Source organism: Vanacampus margaritifer, chromosome 13, assembly GCF_051991255.1.
Source record: "Vanacampus margaritifer isolate UIUO_Vmar chromosome 13, RoL_Vmar_1.0, whole genome shotgun sequence".
Classification (NCBI taxonomy): domain Eukaryota; kingdom Metazoa; phylum Chordata; class Actinopteri; order Syngnathiformes; family Syngnathidae; genus Vanacampus; species Vanacampus margaritifer.
Window position 1 is genome coordinate 10,180,444 of NC_135444.1, and position 22,911 is coordinate 10,203,354.

Sequence of the window (22,911 nt, forward strand, 5' to 3'; positions counted from 1 at the left end):
CAAGATATAACCGGGAACAAATACAATTTCCTGTCATTGTCCCTTTAGAAGGTCAAGTTTATAGATCATTCTAAATATTATGGGTGAAGATCCAAGATCCTGGCTGTTATTTGTCTAGGCGAGTGACAGAAATAGGTCAGCTCTTGTTTGTGACAGAAAGAAGGCAGGTTTTTATAATGAGAAACAAAGTGTCCACACTAACACACATTATTTGGTACCATCCCTATGAAGAAGTGTCTCTTTTACCTATCCTCTGCACAAACATATATCACACTGTGTAGTGTGTACTGACAGAAACACAATGGATATTTTCAGAAAAGCTGAACACCAACATACATCAAACTTCGAAATCATACTGAATGAAATACCCTGAGGCTGAAGGCTCATTCAACCAACAAACCTTATTACAGTTCATCTGTTCAGGAGAGATGAAATATTCAAGAAGAGTACGCTGCTAAGTGACAAACACTGATGTCCATTTTTTTTCTCACTTTACTGGGATGTCTGCATTTACTTTTATCCCAAAAACATACAAATGTAAACAATGACAAAATTGGACGTGTTTTACACATAGCAACGGCAATTTGCAGCTTATATCATCCTCAAAATTAAAGATGTAGTTCATTTTAAAGAGTCAACTGGACTACACAATAGAGCTGTGCAATACTTGAGATTTTGGTATCGCCGATATCGATACCAAGTACTTTTAGGTTCATAAAATGTTAGGGTATTTTAAATCATTTGTCTTTTTAAATAACAAAAAAAAATAAAATAATAATAATAATAATAATATATATATATATATATATATATATATATATAGGCATGTGTAAAATTGTTTTACGGTCCAATGAAACCAATACAATACTACTCATTAGCATGAAGCATGTTGGTTAGCTACATCATTCAGCTAGAACCTGTGGGACCTGTGAAACGTACTGATTTGGAATGTTTGAAATGCAGAACCTTTACTACTAGCCACCACCTCAAACACATGATGAATATCGAGTGATGACATTTATTTGAAACTGAGAGTGAGCTCAAAAGTGGGCCAGAGTTTTTTTTTTGTGGTCATAGTTAGAAAAACATAGTTAAAGAATTTTAACTCATTCACTCCCAGCCATTTTCACTGAAGCAATTCCCTTCGTTCCAGGCTGTTTTACTGGATTTTGGCAGATTTTACATGGCCCACAGAATATTGTGTTCTATTGCTATAAAACATGGAACCTACCAAAAGAAAGATTAGAATCTCTTCTTTCATCAGGAACAAAGTATATTGGCATCTGTTTCTGTTTTGCAGCAATTAGCATTAGAATATAGCCAAGTTTAATCATTATTCACAAACTTGTTTAAAACACTGGGGAAAAGAGGTTGCTGCAACATGGCCCTGGTTGATCTCTTATACTCTGATGCCACCTGCTGGCCGTTTTTTGTAATAACCATTGCTTTAAGCAACCTCTTCAGGTCAGAGTTCGCATCTAAAAAAACAAAACAAATTTATAAATACGTTTTTGGGACTATGGCAATATTTAATATTGAACGTTTTTATATGTTTTTGGGAGCAAATGAGTTAAAAGATAGGTAATATTTGTCAGTAAAATACAGGCAAAACCCTAAGAGAAAAGTAGTGAACATGAGTAAAATGTACAACAACATACGATTTGAAGTGGTGTTTTTGTCTTTAGTCTATAGAGACAGTGGTGCAAGTTGGCAGGGAAAGGTCTTAGCACTGGTCGATGGACCAGTAAGGGGGCAGTCTGCTACAACAAATATACTGGTGTATCGTGAGCAGGGAAAATCTTAAATTATATTAAACAACACTGTATTTTCAGTATCTATCATTAATCATCTGGTATGGAGCTGTTACAGTTCCCATGATAGATATAGATGGGTCCATCACACCGATAATACAAGTGAAAGACTTCTCTGTAGCCGTTGTCCCTCCACCAGGTACACAGTTGTCGGTTCCAACCACAGTCCAGGAAGTAAAACAGTTCTGGGTGCTCCATGCTGATTAGAGCGTAGAAGTCCTGGTCCCCGAGGTGGCTCTTGAACCTGTACTTCTCAGCTAGCTTGGTCACATTTCTTGGATCCAGTAGTTGGTTGTAGAGAGTGGAGGCCTTCATTGTAGCGAGGTCCAGTAAAAGCACGCCAGAGTTGACGCCGGTGAGACCGTGGGGCGGAGGGTCACCCACTCTGGTTTTAGGGTTTTCCTTGCGGTACTGAGAGAACGTGTGTCTGTGTGTAAAGAGATCAGCGAAATGTTAGTATGCTGGTAATGCAACAGTTTCGGCTGTCTCAGTCTTCAATCTTTGCGTTTCCATTGACAAAAGTTGTAAAGACTACCCCAACAGAAGTCAAAGTGCAAATGGTATGGAAACCAATAACTGCACAGTAGTGCTGTGCGATAGGGACCAAAATTTGAATGTACCAATATAGTTAGCAAAAGCTCGTATCTCACTGAGAGACTCATGTACCAAGTGTTGGTATCCCATTCGTTCAAGACCGCAAAACGTTGCAAAGATGTTCGCCATTTTTATGCTCGCAAACAGCTTTTCTTGTCGCTATCACATTTGGAACATTTCTTTGCCAGCCTGAAAATGTTTTGAGAGGGTCTGTCGAAGGTCTTTGCGACGTGAGGAAATACCAACACGCTACATTTTAGCGTTAGCGATCTAGCGTGTATTATCAGTGTTAAAAGTGTACGTTAGGGTGACCAGATTTCTATAATTAAAAAGTGGGACGCTCTATAATATACAACAAATTTTCACCAAATTTCATTGCTAGTCCAATCTTCTTCAAGGAGGAGTTTTGGTGGGTGAAAGACGGTCGACATGAGCATCAATTGCTAATGCTAGATGCTATCTTGGTTTACTGTTTAACAGCACTCGTCATTGTCCAACCAATTTTGCTCGGTCGCGACAACTATTGGAAGCTGGCTGTGTCGTTTACCTCGTGCCGGTCACGCATTGAAACATACCGCGAGAAAACTCATCTTGCATTGTCTGATCGACATCTGGCGACCGCAGTGATATAAGACTACATTTCCCATGATTCTTAGAAGCGAAGCAGAAAGTAGTTCTAGTTCTGGTCACCGCCTGCTATGTAAGTCTGTCCTGTTACAGATGAGATGCGGATGCAGATGAGAATTTGGAAGTAAATATGAAGGAATTCGACAATTAAACTACTGTTTAATGGGTTTATCATATGAATCACTATGACAACTGAGTGATTGACGTACAAAAAACGGGACATCAGGACAGGACCTGCATAATGCATGCTGCGGGACAAAACAATGAGGTTGGTGAAATTCACCAACCAGGACTGTCCTGACTAATTTCTGGACTATAAGCCGATACTTTTTTCACTTGTATTCAACCCTGCGGCTAATACAAAGGTGCGGCTTATCCATCAGATCACAAGGGGGGCACTATAAAGGAAGCACAAGAGCGGCAGGCAGAGCAAAACAAACCAAGTGAGCCCGAATACAGGAAAAGAAAATACTGGAAACCCGGTGCGGTAACATTAAAACACCTGCGGCTTACAGTCGAGTGCGGCTTATATGTGTAACAAACTCGAGTATTCCCCAAATTTAGCTAGCACGGCTTATAGTCAGGTGCGCATTATAGTCCAGAAATGACTGTAGCGTATGTGGCAACATCAATCAAAAAGAAAGAGTTTACTGGCTACATTGACACAGTCGATAAAAACACAATTTTCTGATGAGCTGTTCACTATATGAATGTGTTGTGTTTGTTTGGCCACATTCACAAAATTGAGCAGCAACTCTGCTCTTATCCGTATTTGGTGCACAAAATAGGAAGCTAGCAGGTCGAGGAGAATCAAAACATACCTACAAATGTAGAATATTACTTAATCTGATTTGTTAATATCTGAATTGGATGAATAACACGCATTAGCTACGCTACATGAACTTTTTTTTGGGGGGGGGGGGATGCGGTTCTTTTCAGCAGCTCTTTTATGAAAGCAAATACAAGGAATGACCCCTTGTCGACGCAATGATCCTGTTAACAAACCACTCTTGCTGCAGAACGAAGCATGTGAAACTGTGTCGGAAGATGAAGCCTGATGCTTGTTATCCAAGATTCGCTCAGAATGTGCGCACTATGAAATCGAGTGGGAAAAGCATTTTGTCTGAGTCATGCATTGATGCTATTAATGACCTACATCTAGCAGCTGTAGCTTGTCCACTGTGTGGGTCCCTGCAGAGTAGTCTTACGATGCGTGTACGTGCCCTGCTACACATTCACAGCAGGCCCAGTCAGTAAACAATAACAGCAATTTCTTACATCCATCCACTTGGAAACCATGTTGTCATTTATCCCTCTTAGACACATTACATGTCTTTTAAACAAATAATTACAAATGGAATTAGTCATAATCCAATAGTTAAAAACAATATTTGTTTTTGTTATGTAAGATAACAAATAGGTAAATAGCTAAAATGGGGTTAGTGAACATGGTTCCGGGATGCGGCTAGTCCGCCGGGTGGGGCTGGTCTTGGTGAGCGCTCAGGAGTATCAAAATCTAAGCATCATCGGATGCTGGCAACAGTGGTCGCTGTAAACATTGCTGTGGACGCAATGGGCAGAATGCAAGCCGATCTACTCTTCTGAAAGCCACAACGTGTGAATGCTGATCCAAGGTCAGCGAAAACGCTACTGGCTACTGGTGACCGAGCATGCTCTCGCCTTGGCTGCTCGCCTGGTTGGGTGGGCCTGTTGGTGGCGTCCGGGAACCAATTTACCAATTCCAAATGATTGGCACTAGCTGCAACTTACACACAGACATTACTCAAGATGAACTGAGCGAGGAGTGTGCAAAATTAAGTCTGGGCTTGATATCGATATGAATCAATGATTATCATAATCAATGTATATGACTGATGCGTATAGTGAGAATCGATGGAGACGGGTTTCTAATAAGCCATGGCTTCTATCCGTCAGCCCTTCTTTCGGATGTCAATGTTGCAAATGATATTATGTGATCGATGTAACCTGTAATAATGTATCCAAAAGGAAAACATGAATAAAACAAACAACGAAACATTTGTGTTTCAGAGTAATGCCAAATTTTAAAAATAAAGTTTAATATTGTGCATAAATACCAAGATCAAAATGACTTGAGGGGTAAGGGGGCATCTTACCCAGGCCGTGGTATAAGAACTTAAGTCTTTTTACAAGATTTTACATTTTGTTTTATTAAAATTAAAGTTATTTTGTGTGATTTAATTACCCTCCAAATGTGTTAACTTAGGCATACTATTTGTGTACACCCTATGTTGCTATTCAAATTATTTAAATTTGGAAAGAAAATAGATACTGTTTTCAAGGTGGGAACCTTACCCTGCTCTTCTCTACTGTGGATTTTTTCTTTTTAAATTGATATTATACCACACAACAATTTATAGCCTTTGAGTGACTGGGATGGAATGCAGCTCTGTTGGTCCACAAACAGAACAGATGATTTGATACTCACCAAAATACCATAAAATCCGGTGAACAAGATATATATGACATTTTACAAACGGTACCTAGATGTTGTTAAAATGCGTAATTACATAAAGTATGTAATTAAGTACCTCGTTTCCAGAAATTGTTCTGTGTAGGGACCGTCAGCAAAACTAGCTAAAAGCTAAAAGCAGCAACAATTGTTCATGCTAGCCATGACACAGCCATTGGTGAGGCCAACTTCAAAATACAAATCTTTCCAAATGCAGTAATAGATTGACATTCATGCTTTGGTCGCTTTTATTTTAGAGTTGTTCCCGGCAGCGTGTCACAGCGTGAGCGTGACTTGACTCGTTTTTTGTTTTTTTCCACTCCGGTTGTGGTGTCTTGCAAACTTTTGCCAGACGTACGAACATAATCTCTACAGAATTACAAAAAATTCTATTCAATATAATTTCTTGCTGCATATACAATAGCATATATATATTTAGTAATTTTGATTTAATACAGTTTTTAAACATCCAAGTGGACAGATAATGTAAAGTAGACAGATTTATCAGAAAATTAGGCAATATTAGCAGTTAAACAAGCTTGCTTCACTTTTATTAGAGAATAGACAATAAGCCTTTTTGATATCCCCAAATAAATTATCAATTAATTGTCCAAAAATATCAATCTCTTTAAAACTAGAGCCAATTCAAAGAAAAGGATGGCATTTTCGGACTCGGCAGCACAGAATTACTCAAATCATTAAAATGTCCTTGGCACTCGAAAATAAATAAATAAATAGGTCAGTATAACAAAAGATGGCAGCAAATCAGGGGACCGTATAATACACGCTTTTTATGGATGATTTATTTTATTTTATTTTTAGTATATACAAGGATGCATATTATAGATTTTACGATAAGTGTTTTGTTGAGATTTGCATTCTGTTTTCTTCCAACAAAGAGTCACTTTTTGGTTTACATTAATCGTTTTATTTCAATCTGTCTAATTTACACAGGTAATCCTCTAGTTACGAACGCCCGACTTACGAACATTCGCAGACGTGAACAAAAGCCTTATCGCTAGTTCATATTTTTAAGTGCGCGCCAGATCATACATTATGGTATTGTAGTTCCCCTTGCTGCCACAACCCCGTCGAGCAGCATCTCCCTCTCTCTCTTTCCCCACCTCAATCTCCATTACCGGCACGAAACCTGCTAAAGTTCTTCATGCATCCAGGACAGTTACACAAATAGGTCTCATCTTGTTGGATTTTAGAACATACCAAATTCATTCTGTAAAGAGATAAAGCTCCCCCTCGGCCCCCACACTCAACACCACACACACACACACACACACATACACACGGGCACGCACACACGCAGTGGCAGGATGTGGTCTGAATAGCTAGAGGAAGCATTGTCCTGAATAATACTCTGTCCATTAGCACCCAATAGGGGTGCAAGCTCACTGTTCAAAACAGGAAAGTTCTCCCGAGGAGAGGATGCACACTATGGCTTGCCAGTACATACTCAATGCTCTTGTTGGCCGGATTTTAAATCCTTTTCAACCTACATTCGATTCAATACAATTTATTAAATTGATGAAACTTATTTGTTTTGTTTTTTTTGGCAAACATGTTCTCAATTTGAATGTGATGCCTGAAACAAGTTTCATGACATAACATTGAATGCCAGTGATCTTAGATTTGTTAATGTTGACTTCCATAAACACATAATATATACAAACCCAATTCCCAAAAAGTTGGGACACTATACAAATTGTGAATAAAAACTGAATGCAATTATGTGGAAGTGCCAAATGTCAATATTTGGTTCAGAATAGAACATAGATGACTGGTCAAAAGTTTAAACTGGGAAAATGTATCATTTTAAGGGAAAAATATGTTGATTGTAAATTTCATGGTGCCAACAAATCTCCAAAAAGCTGGGACAGGTAGCAATAAGCGGCTGGAAGAATCAACTACATTAACCACAAAACAGCTGGAAGACCGGTTACCACTAATGAGGTCCATTGGTAACTTGATTGGAGTATAAAAAGAGCTTCTCGGAGTGGCAGTGTCTCTCAGAAGCGAAGATGGGTAGAGAATCACCAATTCCTCCAATGTTGCGCAGAAAGATAGTGGAGAAATATCAGAAAGGTGTTTTTCAGCGAAAAATTGCAAAAAGGTTGAAGTAATCGTCATCCACAGTGCATAACATCATCCAAAGATCTGCAACAATCGCTATGTGTAAGGATCAAGGCCGAAAAATCACACTGGATGCCCATGATCTTCGGGCCCTTAAATGGCAGGAATGCTTACTGTAAGGGAAATCACAGAAAGGGCTCAGCCATACTTCCAGAAAACATTGTGGGTGAACAGAATCCACCGTGCCAGCCGCCGTTGCCAGATGAAACTCGACAGTACAAAGAAGAAGCCATTTCTCAAGCAGACCAAGAAGCGCAGGCGTTTCTCTGGGCCAGGGGTTATTTAAAAGGGAGTGTGGCAAAGTGGAAACCTGTTTTGTGGTCAGACAAATCACGATTTGAAGTTCTTTGTGGAAAACAGGGACGCAATATCATACTGACTAAAGAGGGCAAGGACAACCCAAGTTGTTATCAGCACTCAGTTTATAAGCCTGCATCTGTGATGATATAGCATTCCTATTTCTAAACTTGAGAAATGTGTCTCCTCGATCCCCAGACGTTTGCAGACTGTTGTAAGAAGAAGAAACTTTTTGGAGATTTGTTGACACCATGGAATTTGAAATCAACATAGTTTTCCTTTAAACAGGGATGTGATTTGACCAAAGTGAAATTATCTGAAAATTTAGCCGGGGGTCTGGGGGCCGCTGGCACTCGCTCATGGGTTTTCCGTGTTTTTAAGTACTTTCAATGCACTCACATGACAAAGAAATAGACAAAACAACAGCATACATTTTCAATGTATATTGAACTATCCCATATAAAATGGCAGTTTTAGTCAACTCAAAATCAGTCACATTCAAAAACATTGGACTGCCTTTGCTTTTAAAAACTATCACTGAGAATATCATCATATCTAACTAATGTGATTACTAAGTTAACACATAAATAATGTTGAAGAGTTCAAATTTCATGAACAAATAATTGTATCATGACCAAATGAAAAGTAACTCATATTAGAGCATACCACAAATGTCTTTGTTATAGCAGAAGATGTTATCTGTCGGAGTCATGTGCATACACAATGAAATACAAAAAAAAAAAAATCGGATTTTTTTTTTGGGGGGGGGGAGAGATAAAAAAAGCGGAATTCCGCAAATTAGCGGAAAAATCACATCCCTGTTTAAAATTATACATTTTCTCAGTTTAAACTTTGGAGTTTTTATTCACAATTTGTATAGTGTCCCAGCTTCTTTGGAATTGGGTTTGTATGTAATATTTATTCAAGTACAGTTTGAATTCACATCTGCGTACACCGTATTTATTATTCATGTACAGTTGCCACATACATTGCTGTGCTCATTCTGCTAATTTGAATTGCCTGATGTAATGAATTGGTCCATAGAGATTTTGGGACTTCTATTTCTTTGATTTATTCTTGCTGATGATACTTGAACCCCCACCAACCTCAGATCTATGAGGCTTATGTGCTAACCACTCCTTCCGGGTGCAGCCTTTAATTAAGAAATGATTAATTAATCACCCACATATTTTTTGTCTACAAAGTCCTTTATAAAGTGTGGTTATGCAATGCATTGTGTATGACATTGCTTACGTGGGTAAAAGGCAGACAGAAGTAATATCCTCAGTGACGTTAGACCACGTACTGTTGCGGACACTTTAATTTCCTTCAGAAACTAGACTCGGTTATCAAACGAGGGCCACAAAGATCCTGACCCAGTATTTGCTCTTCATGAGAGAGCTGTTTTTCTCTGTTAAATTTACGGGGTCTAGTCACAATAGGATGGCAGATGACTCAGTGGTCTCCTACGTCACCGTTTATAGCTGCGACACGTCTGCACACATTTTATTGCTATCCTTTAAAAATCTTGAGAACAAAGTTAACTAGTCCATTGTTTCTTTAACAATGATGATCAATACCTGGAGGAAACGACCAAGCTAAGTGTTCCAGTAAGGAGCTAAAATACTAACTTTACAACTGACCTCACTTCACATCGTCATTCCATGCTTCCCAGCAGAGATGGGAGACTTGAGTTATGTATATGACTTGGACTCAAGTTGATGATTTTTATGAAAAAAAAAAAAACTTGGGAAACTTTGACTTGGCATGCAATGAACTTGATGATTACCAAAAAAAGTCACTTTACATTTAAAAAAAAATAATATACTGTGTATTGTGTAGCCGAGGTCTGAGGCTGCCTCATTTAGCAAATGTGATGGAGGATGCTCCGAAGAAAAATCGATTCAAGGATTTGGATTATCTTCTGGGTGAAACCGGGAAAAAGAAAATAACATTCAAGGTAACTCATGAATAAGAGACAAGATTGTACAATATTTACCTTCATCTGCCAGACGTAAGTGAGCTAGTTGTGTGAACTGTGAAGCTAAGATAGCTAGGTTAGGTTGACAATTTAACTTAACAGTAGCTGATCAAATATAAATTGAACTTCATGGCAGTTGTGCATTTACGTGGGAGGACAATTAAGTAATAGATTAGATATTGCAGATACTTATCTTTAAACACTACTACAAAAAAAAATGATCGTGGTTAAGCGTAGAAATGTATTCATAGACTCAAGGGCTATGTCCGAATGTCCACCCTTGATCCCCAAACCTCTCGTTCATTAATTTAAAATGTTTTTAACGCCTACCATTCACTCAGTTATACAAAAAAAGAGAAAATATTTTGCAGTCAAATACAATACTTCAAAAATATGGCATGCAATGTGAAAGCACATACAGTATAAACATAAATATATACAGTATGTACATAAATTAACATGTATACATAACCAATATTTTCAATTAATAATAAATAAAAATAATAGTTTTTTTGTCAATTTAAATTTTGCTGCTTTTGCTGATGTCGTTTCAGTACTGGTATCGAGGTATTTTATGCAGGTATAGTATCGAAGTCAAAATTTTGGTATTGTGACAAAACTAGTATATTGTGTTAATTATGTGCAGGACAACTTCAGAAATTGCCTGTCAAAAGATTGTGGCTGCATTTGTTGTCACTACAATTTATGCAGGATGCTGGCTCTCTCTTACAGTATATTTCTACCATCACCAACAAATGACCGCATATAAAAAATATATACCCCACCCCCCCCCCATCTGACTGCTGTAGTAAACAGTTTTTGTTGTTGTGATTTCTGTAGCATTTGACAGTGGTGCACCAGTACTTGCTGTAGATCAAAATGTGATGATGTGAATAGGTGAATGTGAGGCATTGTTAAGCGCTTTGGGAACAATATTGTGTGGTTAAAAGTGTTATATAAAAAGGAGTCAATTTACCAGATCTGTTATTATGGAATTGCAGAAGATGTGTTAAAATATATTATTATTATATTATATTAAAATATAAACAAGCGCTGATGTTCAAAAATGCTGTCTATAATTATTCTGTGACGCGAGTGCAGATTTACAAGATTTTTGTTGTTGTAGAATATCGTAAAATATTATCCAACTTTTTTGAAAAAATATCGAGATTTTTTTGTGTATGTGAGTGTGAATAGATCTTTGTCTGTACCAGTCTATTGTGTACCCCGCCCGATTCTCGCCTGGAATCAGCAATAGCCACATCATCATACCAAAATTACTAACTACGGAAACTCTCATAAAAGTGTTCATAGTTTTAACACGCAAACAACATAACACAGTCAGATTTTAGTACTCTGTCCGATCTGTAACTAAACTATGCGCCCAATCAATTTTATAAAAAAAAAAAAAGCAATTGCTGCATAATATGAAGTATGTTTCCCAGACAGAGTCATCTCTAGAAGGTGGTTAGCTGTGCGGCATGATACCTGTACACTGGCTGCATTTCCCTGACGATGCCGATTATTGCTCCTGGTGGGAAGTGGTCAAATTCCTGGAAGAGATGCTTGATGTTGGTCCGGTACTTCAGATCGATGTCAAGCTGCACAATGCGTGTCAAATCTGAAAGAAGGAAAAAAATAATCACAATGTGTATGACCTTGAAGCAGCTGTGTAAACACAAGCAAATCATTCAGGAAATAAGAGCCGACGTGGGGGAGTTAAAGCTGTTATATAAAACAGTCATTAAAATGTTTTTAAACCAATGACCCAAAAAGAGGAAATGCCTTGAGAATTTGCAAATAAATAAAAAGTCAGGTATAGGCAAAATAAGTGCACACTGACCAGCTTCTAGCATACAGATGCTAAATGATGAAACTTGTTTGTGAATACAAGTGTATCCAGGATATTCAAGTTTCATCTGGTCATTGTTTCAACTTCCTATGTTTTTGGAGTTGGCATGGTAATGAAATGGGAAATAATAATGGTGTCATGGTCCGACCATAATTATTGTACTGATAAAAAATGACAATTAGGGCATGTTTAGATAAGTAAAATTCCATTGTCCAGTTTGTGTAAAAACGACCAAAAGTAGGTCTGACATTGTGCGTGTAGCATCACAGCTCACAAAAAGACAGTTTGAAATCACGTTTTTGAAATGATATCAGAATCACCATTCTTAAATACGCGTTTGAGGTTTATTCATGTCTTTTTTTGTTTCAGTTTTGGTTAAGATTGTCCTCAAAAGCAGAGAGTTGTGATTGAAAAATCTTGCTTTGGTAGAGGAATGCCACTAAACATTTTAAAAGGTTGGAAAATGAGCTGCTATAGGATAGGCGATATATTGCACAGTGAAAAAGTGCTGACGAGGATTAAAGGTGAAAAATAAGAGTCTGCTTTGAGTGACCTCCGTGACAAGCCAAGGAGCTGCAGACCAGATATCTTCACCTTAACCTTGGGAATATTCGGGTCGAGGCACTGAGCTACGAAAGCACTGCAAAAATTGTACAAGCGGTAAGCTTTGCAATGGTTTGTGCCAGTACAAGTACAACATAGAGTGACACGTTCCTCAGTAATAACAAATTACATCATTTTGTTCAATTTTTGGGCGGAGCCTGAAACAGATTGATGGCATTTCCATTCATTTCAATGGTAAAAGAAGATTTGAGATGTGTTTTAATTTGCAAACGTGGTCACAGAACAAGTTAAACTCGTATCTGGCATCTCTTCAAAGGGGAAAATTTGTACTTTGGATTTCAAATATCTCTTTAGAACTTTTCTGACACCTCGAACATGGAAGGCAAATAACTGAAAAACAAAAGGGCATGCTACACTGCTTTTTGTGCTATCCAAACAAGGAAGCTAGCTGCACATCACAATCCCATTGTGTACTATTTCAACAGAGAGGGAAGCAGAGTTGTGATTAGCTTTGTTGGCTTGTACTAACACAACATGACTACTACGGCAAAAGTCATACGGTATGTGTCTAAAGTAAAAATGGAACATACCACGTTTACATGGACGTGAAAATAACCACTAGCTAGCCTGGCATTCCACTTAGTTGCATCATCCGCTTGTTTTATGCTGCCACTGCTGCTTTGTAGAATGAATGGCATTTTTTTGTTTTGTTTTTGCGTTGACTGAATATTTGTAATTAACAAGCAAACAAATACTTTAAAAAAAATTATGCTACATCTGCATTTTCTTTTGAGTCATTTTTCTTCAACTAAACAGATATCAATCATTTCCCTATATCTCTCTGATAACGCTATAAATTGTATGTTTTGTTTTAAAGAAAAATGCAATATTTGAGACTCCTACAAAACAAAACAAAATAAAGACTAAGGACTAAAGTCTTTGTGTGAACGTTGATTGTTTACTGGACGAATAATGTCATTAAAGTAGCGCATAGGCGCGCTAAAGGCTCTGGTCAGAGGAGATAGCACTATGTGGCAACACCTAAATTGGCTACAAAACAAAAGGCACACTGTTATCTAAGCACACTTTTTTTTCTAGGAAGAATGTGGGTCAATCTAATTAGGCCCTAATGCCCCCCCTTATGTGAGCACTTAAAGCCTATTTACTGAGGGTCATTGTTTTCTGTTTTAGCCAATAGTAAATAGACACAATTTTCCACAAACCCAACATCACATGCAATCATTTTCTTACTTATTATATCCTCATGTAAAGTGCTTTGTTACAGTTGCAGCTGTAGTGAAAGTGCTATATAAAAAAGCTGAGTTGAGTACTACAATTTAGATTTATGACACATCAAGGATACGTTAACAGGCCACAAATATTACCTTTAAAATGATTTTTCTAACGTTATTTTTTGTCTTCATTGCATAACATTACAATATGCATTGTTTTATTAGTTTTCTTCCATTTTTTTTTTGTAACTGTCAACATACTAAGTTTCATGTTTGGTATTGGAATGGGTCATCTACTTAAAGCAACACTAAGGAACTTTTAGTTTATGTTGATTATGAACAAAAGAGGTAATGTTGTGCCTGAAAGAAGACCACATTTCCCATGAGGACAAGCGCATTGCGTCGTTCAACATTCAAATTGACTGCCGTCTTTGTAACGAATGGGTAAAGGGGGAAGTGACATTTGCCATATAGCAGTCAGCGGTAGTTTTTTGTCTGGCAGTGTTCCTACCATGCTCCTCAAAGTACTAGTTTTAAGTCGATGTTTCATCAGAAGAGTTATGAAAATATTTTATTAAGGTTGAATTGTTCCTTAGTGATACTTTAAAGCTGCTCTATGCACTAAATAGAATTTTGAATCACTACTGCCGCGTGTGGCCGTAAAATGAAACTGCTCGCCCTCGTACGAGCACAACTTTACTATGAAGAATCAGCATAGAGCAGGGGTGGCCGAGTTCGGTCCTCGAGAGCCACTATCAAGCCTGTTTTCCATGTTTCTCTCCACTAACACACCTGATTCATGATCAGGATCGTTATCAGGCTTCTACAAAGTTTGGTGATGAGCTGATCATTAGATTCAGCTGCGATGAAGGAGGGAAACATGGAAAACAGGCTGAATAGTGGCTCTCGAGGACTGAACTCGGCCACCCCTGCGCTATGCTGAGTCTTCATAATAAAGTTGTGCTCGTACGAGGGCGAGCAGTTTCATTTTACGGCCACACGCGGCAGTAGTGATTCAAAATTCTATCTAGTGCATAGAGCAGCTTTAAAGTTAATTTATTAATTCCGGAGGATTTTAGAGGGGTTTAAAATGCATTAAGGATGTTTTTTTGGTTTCTAAAATTCTACAGCCACTTCATTGCAAAATGATCAACAACCTGCTGTTACGATAACTTAATCACGCTTTATATTTAATTACAATCATTTCTTTTACTAGCAACCTATTCGAATATAATCTAATTATGTTGTTTTCATGAGCATCACAGTGTGACCACTAATTGAATGTTGGTGGGGACTAACTCACATGACTTGCAGCACACTTGGGCCCAAAACATGTTGATTGGTCGAACACTTTTAAGAATGCTTTGTGACAAGATGTTTAAGAACAATTTGTCCTGCAACGTGAGTGATGTCCATGGAAGGTTGTCCCATAAGAGCAAATTATAATAAAATGGAAAATAAAGAACCATACTGCAACAAGTCCTCGCATGCAGATATCTCCACAGGGAATGCATGGAGAACTAAAACGGTTTCCTTGGAACCGAGTTAGGAATCGTGACTCATTTCCACCGTGTAAATTAAACTCATGGAAGCTAAAAATAGCTTTTAGACACCTCTTCACCTGATATTTTTTAGGATGTTTTTGAGCTTGATCAGTCTGTGATTTGTCTCCGTTTCTGACTGAGTCACAACAATAAGGTCTCCCTGCTGAACAAACATTTTGTTTTCAACTGGAAACAAAGTCTGACTAACGCATGATGACGTACACGGTATTTTGTCTGGCATTCTGGGCGTCATCTACAAGGGTCCAACAAAGCACTCGTCTCTGTGTGGACATCAATTTCCCTTTGAGTGTCACTTCATTCCATGTGTTTTATGTCTACTGTGACGACAAATGGCCAATAACTCATGATCAATATCTATTTTATGAGCGCTATGTGACGCATCAACTACAACTTACACAAACAGAATTGACAGACGTCAGACAGCAGTAATAAATTTGACCCATATATAGCGATCCTTAGATTTCACATTTCAATGAAATGCTAATAGGCTATCCCAAATGTACACCGTTTCAAGTAAACACCTTTTTTTTTTACGATGCAAGCTATCATAACCCAACTTTCATGATTAGTTGAAAAAACTTGTACTTCAGTTTCTGATTTGAGGAATGTGTCCAAGTAATAAAAGTGTTTTGTTTTTTTTGCTTTTGAAAGAGGGTCTATGTGCTTCTTTGCATGAACATGAAGTGCAAAAACATTTTGATAAGTCAAAGGGCTATTGAGAAGATTATGTGGATGTCCTGTTTCCATCCAGTGATTCATTGACATTTATTTCCAAAAGGCACCGGTAAATCACAGCAATCAACCAACACCAACGCACGGTCGAACAACATAGGCAAAAGAACAAATCCTTCTTTCCTAAACCGTAAACCTTGCATGGAGGAGTGACTAGCCAACTTAAACCAACACAAAATATTAAATATAATAATAATATTCAAGACATGCATTTCATTAATCAATCCTTAACAAGTAGCATCTTGAATGAAAATATGACGTCTGATTTCCGCTATGTATTCTTGGTTTAAAACATGCGAGTCAGATTAAATCAATGCAGTACACTTGCAATGATATACACAGAGGTGGCAAATCCAGGTCCAGAAAGTAAAAACCCTGCCACAGTTTGGCTTTAGCCCCTGATGCTAGCTAGCTATCTCCCTAAAAGGTAAACGAACACCATGGGAGCTAGCTAGGGAGCTAGCTAGCTAGCACATGGGGCTAAAGCAAAACTGTGGTAGTTTTTTTATTTTCTGGACTTGGATTTGCCACCTCCACTTGGTCATCTATATGGCATAATTTAAATACTCAGATGTAATGTAATCTCAGATAACAAAAATATGCATTTCTGATGTTAATCAATATCACTGACAGTCTTTATTATAATATTTTTCTTCAAAAGGTACATATTATAGTAGTTTTATTCGACAGCAAAACTTGCCCACAAAAGTAACATTAACAGTCACGTTAGTAATGCAAATGTTGCCCAACAGTGGTGAGATTCAAGAGCCGCAAGGCCTTTCATATGGCAGAAGCTAAATTCAAACATTTGTTCCAAAAAAATAATAGAATAATTCACAACAATATAATAGGTTTATTTATTTATTTTACTAATCAGATTTCGCTCTTGCTTGCCATACAGTGAGCGTTCTGTAACAAACAACAATCAACTCACCTGTGACGCCAGGTTAAGTGTGTTCTTTACTTGGGCTTCAGTAGAACTAAGTAGACCATGTAGCGCACTCGGCTATTTGATTTTAAGTGTAAACAAAAACTAAGTGTTCTGAAATCCAATAATTGGTGTGGACATGAATTTTTGTTCCTCTCGTCTCCTCCTCTACATTACATGGACCCGAAGAGTTACGCTGTGTGGGCGTGCATGGAGCGGCATAATAAAGTTAAAACTACAAATCGATATTTTAAAGCATGAAGCTGCTCTGTAAAAAAATATACAGTAAATAAAAAAATACCAATACGCTGATAAGCATGTCTTTCTAATCACGTGATTGGATTGGGACATCCCTAATATTGTTGCTTACAAAAAAGCAACTTGAGTATTCCACTTACTTTTTGGCAAGATGTGGTGCATGGCTACGGACAGGTAGAAGATGACATCGCTGTAATAAGACCCGGAGCCAGCGCTGAAGTGCTTCCGCAAGGCTTCCACGAGAGGGAGCAGCTTGTAAGAAAGGGCTTCCACATCGTGGAACACCACCTGTGTGGACAGTTACACAGTCAGTGCAACTGCTTTCAGAGTAAAAACTACAAACAAATCTTATTTCTGAGTTTTACTGAATGCAATACCAAAACAGAAAACAGTCACGGTCTGGCGTCAATACCACTATTTGTTTCAAAGCTTTTAATGAAGCTTCAATTAATTTCACACTATGCTACAACCTTATAGCAAGAAAAACAAGACATTATAGACAGCACTGCCTACCCTGGTTAAGAGGCATGTAGACCCCAAAAAAGAAAACCGGGCATAACGCTGTATGTGGAGGGGAGTGTCCTTGCTGACAAGACAACAGCAACACCACCTCCCTGCAAAAGTAGGACTTTATCTAGCCAACACTGCCCCCTTGTGTGACATTTAAGAGCAATGACTGTCATCAGCTCCTAAGAGCTTGAAGTAAAATCTGAAAATTGGGAGCTCACACACGTAGCTATGGGTGAGGTCATGTGACTTATAGATTTGTATCATGATTAATCGGTATCTAATCAAATCGTGACCTATGAATCGTGATACGGATCGAATCGTCAAGTACGAGGCAATTCACGCCCTTAATTTTCACACATCAATATATTTTCAATTGTTAACGTATACTCACATGTTCAAAGGTGAGTAACTCTTTGAGGTGGATTGTTTAAACTAAAAGGTCAAATTTGAATATGTGAACTTGACTTAATGTGCTAAGTTCAAAAGTACAAACTGGATCTTATAGCCATATTAATGTGCTGCACATATAGTGCCTGAAAGTAACATTTTACTTAATATTATGTGGCTTTTAATCGGGCAAATCAATACTTTTATAAACAAACACTATCATCCTACAAGTTCTGAACAAAGGCAGTAATTTGACGAAAGAACACACCGTTCAGTCTACTATCTGCCACTAATTGCTGGTGGAACAGTCACCAGCGTGGCCTAAACTCATAAATTCTTCCAACATAACAGCATAAGTTATGGACAATTTTTACTTTGTTGCTTCATTTGTTTTAACATACATTTTTGGTGTATGCAAATAATTTAGCGCATCTTGGAGATTTTTTCAACAAAGATTCTTATGTGAATTACCTTCTTTTTTTTTTTAACTCATTCACTGCCATTGACAGCAATAGACGTCAAAAATTTATTTGAACTATTTCTATTAGTTTAACATTTTTTTCCCCATTTTTGTTAACAAGAGTATGAAAGCCTATAATTATTTTTTTGGGACATTTAGAACAGATATAAAATTTGTGATTAATTGTGAGTTAACGAGTGAAGACATGCGATTATTTACAATTACAAATTTTAATCACCTAATGCCTCTAATTTTTGATAATGTTTTCTTAGATTTTTTTTTATTTAAATAATCTTTTTTTTAAGAAAATATTATTTAAAAATTAGGGGCGTCAGGCGATTAAAATTTTTAATCGTAATTAAACGCATGACTGCACTAGTTAACTCACGATTAATCACAAATTTAATATCTGTTCTAATACAATAAAAAAATTCTAGGTATTCATACTCATGTTAACAAAAGTGGGAAAAATGTTAAACTAATAGAAATACAGTAGTTCAAATAAATTTTTGACGTCTATAGCCGTCAATGGCAGTGAATGAGTTAACAGTCCATAGATGATTTAGTTCTTCAGCATTCTATTTAACTATGTTAGTAGTTTTTTTTTTTTTTTTACAGTACAAAACATTAAAAACATTACACAAATGTTTGTACAAATATCTGGAATAGATTGATGTAATTTGTATTTATTTCAATGGGGAAATGAGTGATTCCAGTTACAAGTGTGGTCATGCAACAAATTTAATGTGTATGGCGCCACCGTATTTTGAACGCAATCTAACACAATCATATGTTTATTTGGTCATGCGGAACCACACAAGAAGCAACGAATGCAGATATTTGAATTCTTACCTCATACTTGAATTGTGCATTTGTGAGCAATTCCTGAAGCATCTTCTCTCCCACGACTTTACTGGCCGGATCAGTCACAAAATGAAGCACCAAAATCTCTCCTTCCAAGAAGTGTGCATATTTGACCATAGACGACATGGCCACCCTAAATTTGTCCTGAAGCCTGCGGCTTTTGTCCACTTTCGTGAACAACATGAGAGCATTGTAGCGTTGGTCCAAAGTCTCGTCGCCACTCTTTTCGGATCGAAGAGCATCGCTCTCTCCCGTTTCCTTCTCCTCGGATCTGTCACGCTGGGAGAACCTGGTATCCATGGTCAGGTCTGCGTCATTTGTTTTTGTGTTGCGCCTTGCCTGAGAGAGCTTGATCCACTTGGTGGTGCTGGAGAAGTCATGATTCTTGGAGCCAAAGTAGTAGAATGTCACCACAGCCAGGAGAGATGCCAGGAGCAGCAAAAACTGAAGGGATCTGAATCTACTGACATTGGCCATGATTATGTATGCTAGCCTGAGGATGCGCATGTCTGTGCAGTCATGTCAGAAAAATGGAGGCAAAACTGTCACCGAATTTGAGGGGCATTTCGATTCAGTTCCTGAAAAACAAACACGCACAGTCGCACACTTTAGTTCATCGCTCAAAACAAACACAATTCAATGGAATTTACACACTGTCATGCCATTTACACGAGACGTTTCAATGTATACAAATTGTTGCTTAGAAAAAACATAAGAGTAAACTTATTCCATGCTACTTTAAAAAAAAACACTTCTAACTCAACTATACTTTAATCAACAGTTAGAGTTCATATTCATACCTCATATTCCAAACCTCACAAGTAATAAATAGGCCTACAGAGGACCAGCTTCACACAGGTCCCTTTCCTGGATCCTTTTACTTGTCTTACTAGATAACAGTATTGGTCACTGAAATCCCTTTTAAACAATCAAAATGAGCCATTACTTTTACAAAAAAAACTAACTAGTGGCACAGGCCTGGACAAAAATTATGGTACCTACCCATTACATCATATTTTACTGCACAACCATTTGTTGCAAATTGCAGTCACTGTACTCATATTGTCAATGAGACCTTTGCCCTTGTCAACAGGTATTTTGGCCCACTCCACATGAGCAAACTGCTCCAGTTGTCTGAGTTTCAGCTCCTTGTTGAATGGAATTTAGATTTGGACTCACAGAAGACCTTCAGAATAGTCCAATGTTTTTCTCTTAGCCATTTCGAGTGTTGATGGGAAGCTGAAATTGAGTTGGATGTTTGTTTGTACAATATTTGATGCTCTCTGCATTTTCATCTTGACAACTACTTGTTTGTCAGAATTCACACTAAAAATATTGGTATTCCGTTAAATGTAGCTAGTGTGACATCATCAACATTGAGTGACCTAGAAGTAAACCAAAACGATTATTTACCCGGAAAATTGAAAAAACAAATCAGATGGTGATCTGGCCAAATTTTAAAAGATAACGAATAACTTAACTCAAGTGTAACACATGCAACTAATGAGAATTGTGATGTGAATGCGCATACCTTGTTGCCACTAAAAATAAAATAAAAATCCCCCCCAAAAAACGTGTCGTCTCAAAAGGGCTGCGACATTTCAAGCAGTGACAAGCTTCTTGTCTTCCAAGCGTCATCGTCGTCTTCTTGTTCTAAAACTTTCTTCAGGCGGTTGGCAAGCAACTTTAGGTGCATTACCGCCACCTTCTGTACTGGAGTGTGTGTCTAGATAATCCTATTTCACAACCGCCTATTTAATCCTATACGTTCCAAAATAAAAATAGAAATCGAAAACTAACTGAAAGGACTTTGACTGTAGGGCGTCTCTGGTAGTTTTCAAAGCTACTTTCTGACCTTTTAGTTCATTTGGGGTACATTTATGTGTAATGACTAGGTTGGAGAATGTAGAGGGAGCCTCTGCCTAAAACGATGCATTGTCCCCCCCTCGTGGGTGAGATCAGAATGACACACAAACGTTCAGGAACCATACATTATCTTATGTGAAATTTATCATTTTCGAAATGAATAATATTACAATGTAATCACATTGTTATTTACTATTTTAAATTCAACAACATACTCGTGCATTTTGTTTTTAAAATTAACTAGCATACAAACCATATTGTTATAGTAGTCAAGCTTTAATCACATTTTTCAAATCAAAATAATCATCACAAATCAAATTAGACAATCCAAATTGTCATGCGTTTCTATGACCGGAGAGCGTTTTTTCACCGAAGAAAAAATGCTAATGCTAATTTGCGGAAAGTAGGAATTGTGTCACTCGGATTGTGTCAGTTCCGACCTCAAAAGCGTTTGACCGTCTCAGAGGAAGTCCCATTCGTGGAACAGGAGGAGCCCACGAAGGAGGAGGTCTCAGGTTCCACTCCCGAGACAGAAGCCGCCGCAGCAGCAGCAGATCTAGGTCGGCCCACAACTGGCGATTTAGCCCTTTTAAAGAATAAGCGATTCGGAAAATGGATGGATGGAAAATCAGTTTGTTTGTTTTTGCCGGATTTAAAAATATATTAAATTTTCCAGACAATACAACGTAAGACAAAGATAAAGACACCCCTCTACCAAAACCCGATAAAATCGATTCTCCTGTGTTATAAAGTTAAACACTAAAGGACGAAGTATTGTAAAACCGTCAAATGGTCTGCCTGTGATTGATATCTTTCTTGTTGTAAACATCAAGGGACCAACAAATAAGTTATTTTGCCTTATAAGTTAGAACATTGAAGCAGACATGCTAACCACTCGCTTGGCCAAAACAGTTCCATAATTTGGCATGACATTCATGGACTAGTGTACGAAATGTAATCACACAATGTCATGATGTTGACTTTTGTGCATACAGGGCCAGGAAGGAGGAAAAGTCCAATAAGAGGTCAAAGACACCACCCAACAGTGCAAGGAGATCTTGTAGTGTCAACCGGTAAGAAGTACAATGCATCGTGGGGATTCACTTAAGTCAGTTTGATACTGTATTACACTTGCAGGACAGGAAACGTGTTGAAACATGTTCATCATTAAAATATTGTTAGTTAATGATCTTATGATTTCTATCAGTTTTTCAAATTGGCAGTGAAAAGGAAGTGGAGGAGGACGACGAGAGAAATGGCGATTCAGACTCTCATCATCGCCTAAAGGGTTCGATGAGACGCAGAGGCCAGGCCCACGCCCCCTAAATGTCCAAAGTCAACGGAGATGATCACCATTAGGAAGACATAGAAATGAGTGACAAAGATCCCCATTTACAGGCTATCTTTAGTGTAGGCAACATATTACTGTATCTGTGCCTGATCAATCGAAGTACAATGTGATATTATTTTTTAAACAAAACAGAGCAAGTGTAGAATAAAGGACTACATATGTTAAACATGACCATGGTTTTAAAAATCCATGTACTTTTTGTGCTTGATGTTGGTGTCAGAATGTCTTGCCATCTGTAGGCCTACTCCTTTTTCGTCACTTCAGCTTTTACTGTCACACACCCGGTTCCATTTACATTCCTAGCCCTTTACAAGTGGACATTCAGGTGTGATGTTTTCCAAAGGAAACTAATAAAACTGGTGCAAACTGTCACCATCTAGTACGTGTGTCGCCTGT

The 22,911-nt window shown here is 37.8% G+C and overlaps 2 protein-coding genes across 3 annotated transcripts; one reads left to right on the forward strand and one right to left on the reverse strand.

The window, feature by feature from the left end:
- Positions 1 to 998: 998 nt before the first annotated feature.
- On the reverse strand, positions 999 to 20,956 carry xxylt1 (xyloside xylosyltransferase 1). Of its 2 annotated transcripts, none has more exons than XM_077585099.1 (5): positions 20,830 to 20,956; positions 19,287 to 19,876; positions 17,218 to 17,365; positions 11,435 to 11,567; positions 999 to 2,238 (listed from the first exon to the last, which is right to left on the reverse strand). In XM_077585099.1, exons 2-5 carry the CDS (start codon positions 19,803 to 19,805, stop codon positions 1,842 to 1,844), a joined length of 1,197 nt encoding a protein of 398 aa, XP_077441225.1. In that variant the 5' UTR covers positions 19,806 to 19,876; positions 20,830 to 20,956; the 3' UTR covers positions 999 to 1,841. The 2 variants fall into 2 exon arrangements, with proteins under 2 accessions (XP_077441225.1, XP_077441226.1); XM_077585100.1 differs by lacking the exon at positions 20,830 to 20,956 and adding an exon at positions 20,301 to 20,511.
- A 545-nt stretch (positions 20,957 to 21,501) lies between these two features.
- Positions 21,502 to 22,901, forward strand: LOC144062795 (uncharacterized). The gene is made up of 3 exons (XM_077584510.1): positions 21,502 to 21,724; positions 22,160 to 22,237; positions 22,372 to 22,901. Exons 1-3 carry the CDS (start codon positions 21,502 to 21,504, stop codon positions 22,488 to 22,490), a joined length of 420 nt encoding a protein of 139 aa, XP_077440636.1. The 3' UTR covers positions 22,491 to 22,901.
- The last annotated feature ends 10 nt before the right edge of the window (positions 22,902 to 22,911 follow it).

What these genes read in the sequence shown, in the direction of transcription:
- xxylt1 (XM_077585099.1), bottom strand. Translation starts at nt 19,805, where the DNA reads ATGCGCATCCTCAGGCTAGCATACATAATCATGGCCAATGTCAGTAGA. An exon ending in GCACCACATCTTGCCAAAAA is followed by an intron (nt 11,568 to 17,217) that starts GTAAGTGGAATA and finishes TCCTTCTTTCAG; the next exon opens with ATTTGACACGCATTGTGCAG. An exon ending in GAAATGCAGCCAGTGTACAG is followed by an intron (nt 2,239 to 11,434) that starts GTATCATGCCGC and finishes CTTTACACACAG; the next exon opens with ACACACGTTCTCTCAGTACC.
- LOC144062795 (XM_077584510.1), top strand. Translation starts at nt 21,502, where the DNA reads ATGCGTTTCTATGACCGGAGAGCGTTTTTTCACCGAAGAAAAAATGCT. An exon ending in CGCAGCAGCAGCAGATCTAG is followed by an intron (nt 21,725 to 22,159) that starts GTCGGCCCACAA and finishes TTGTGCATACAG; the next exon opens with GGCCAGGAAGGAGGAAAAGT. An exon ending in AGATCTTGTAGTGTCAACCG is followed by an intron (nt 22,238 to 22,371) that starts GTAAGAAGTACA and finishes GATTTCTATCAG; the next exon opens with TTTTTCAAATTGGCAGTGAA.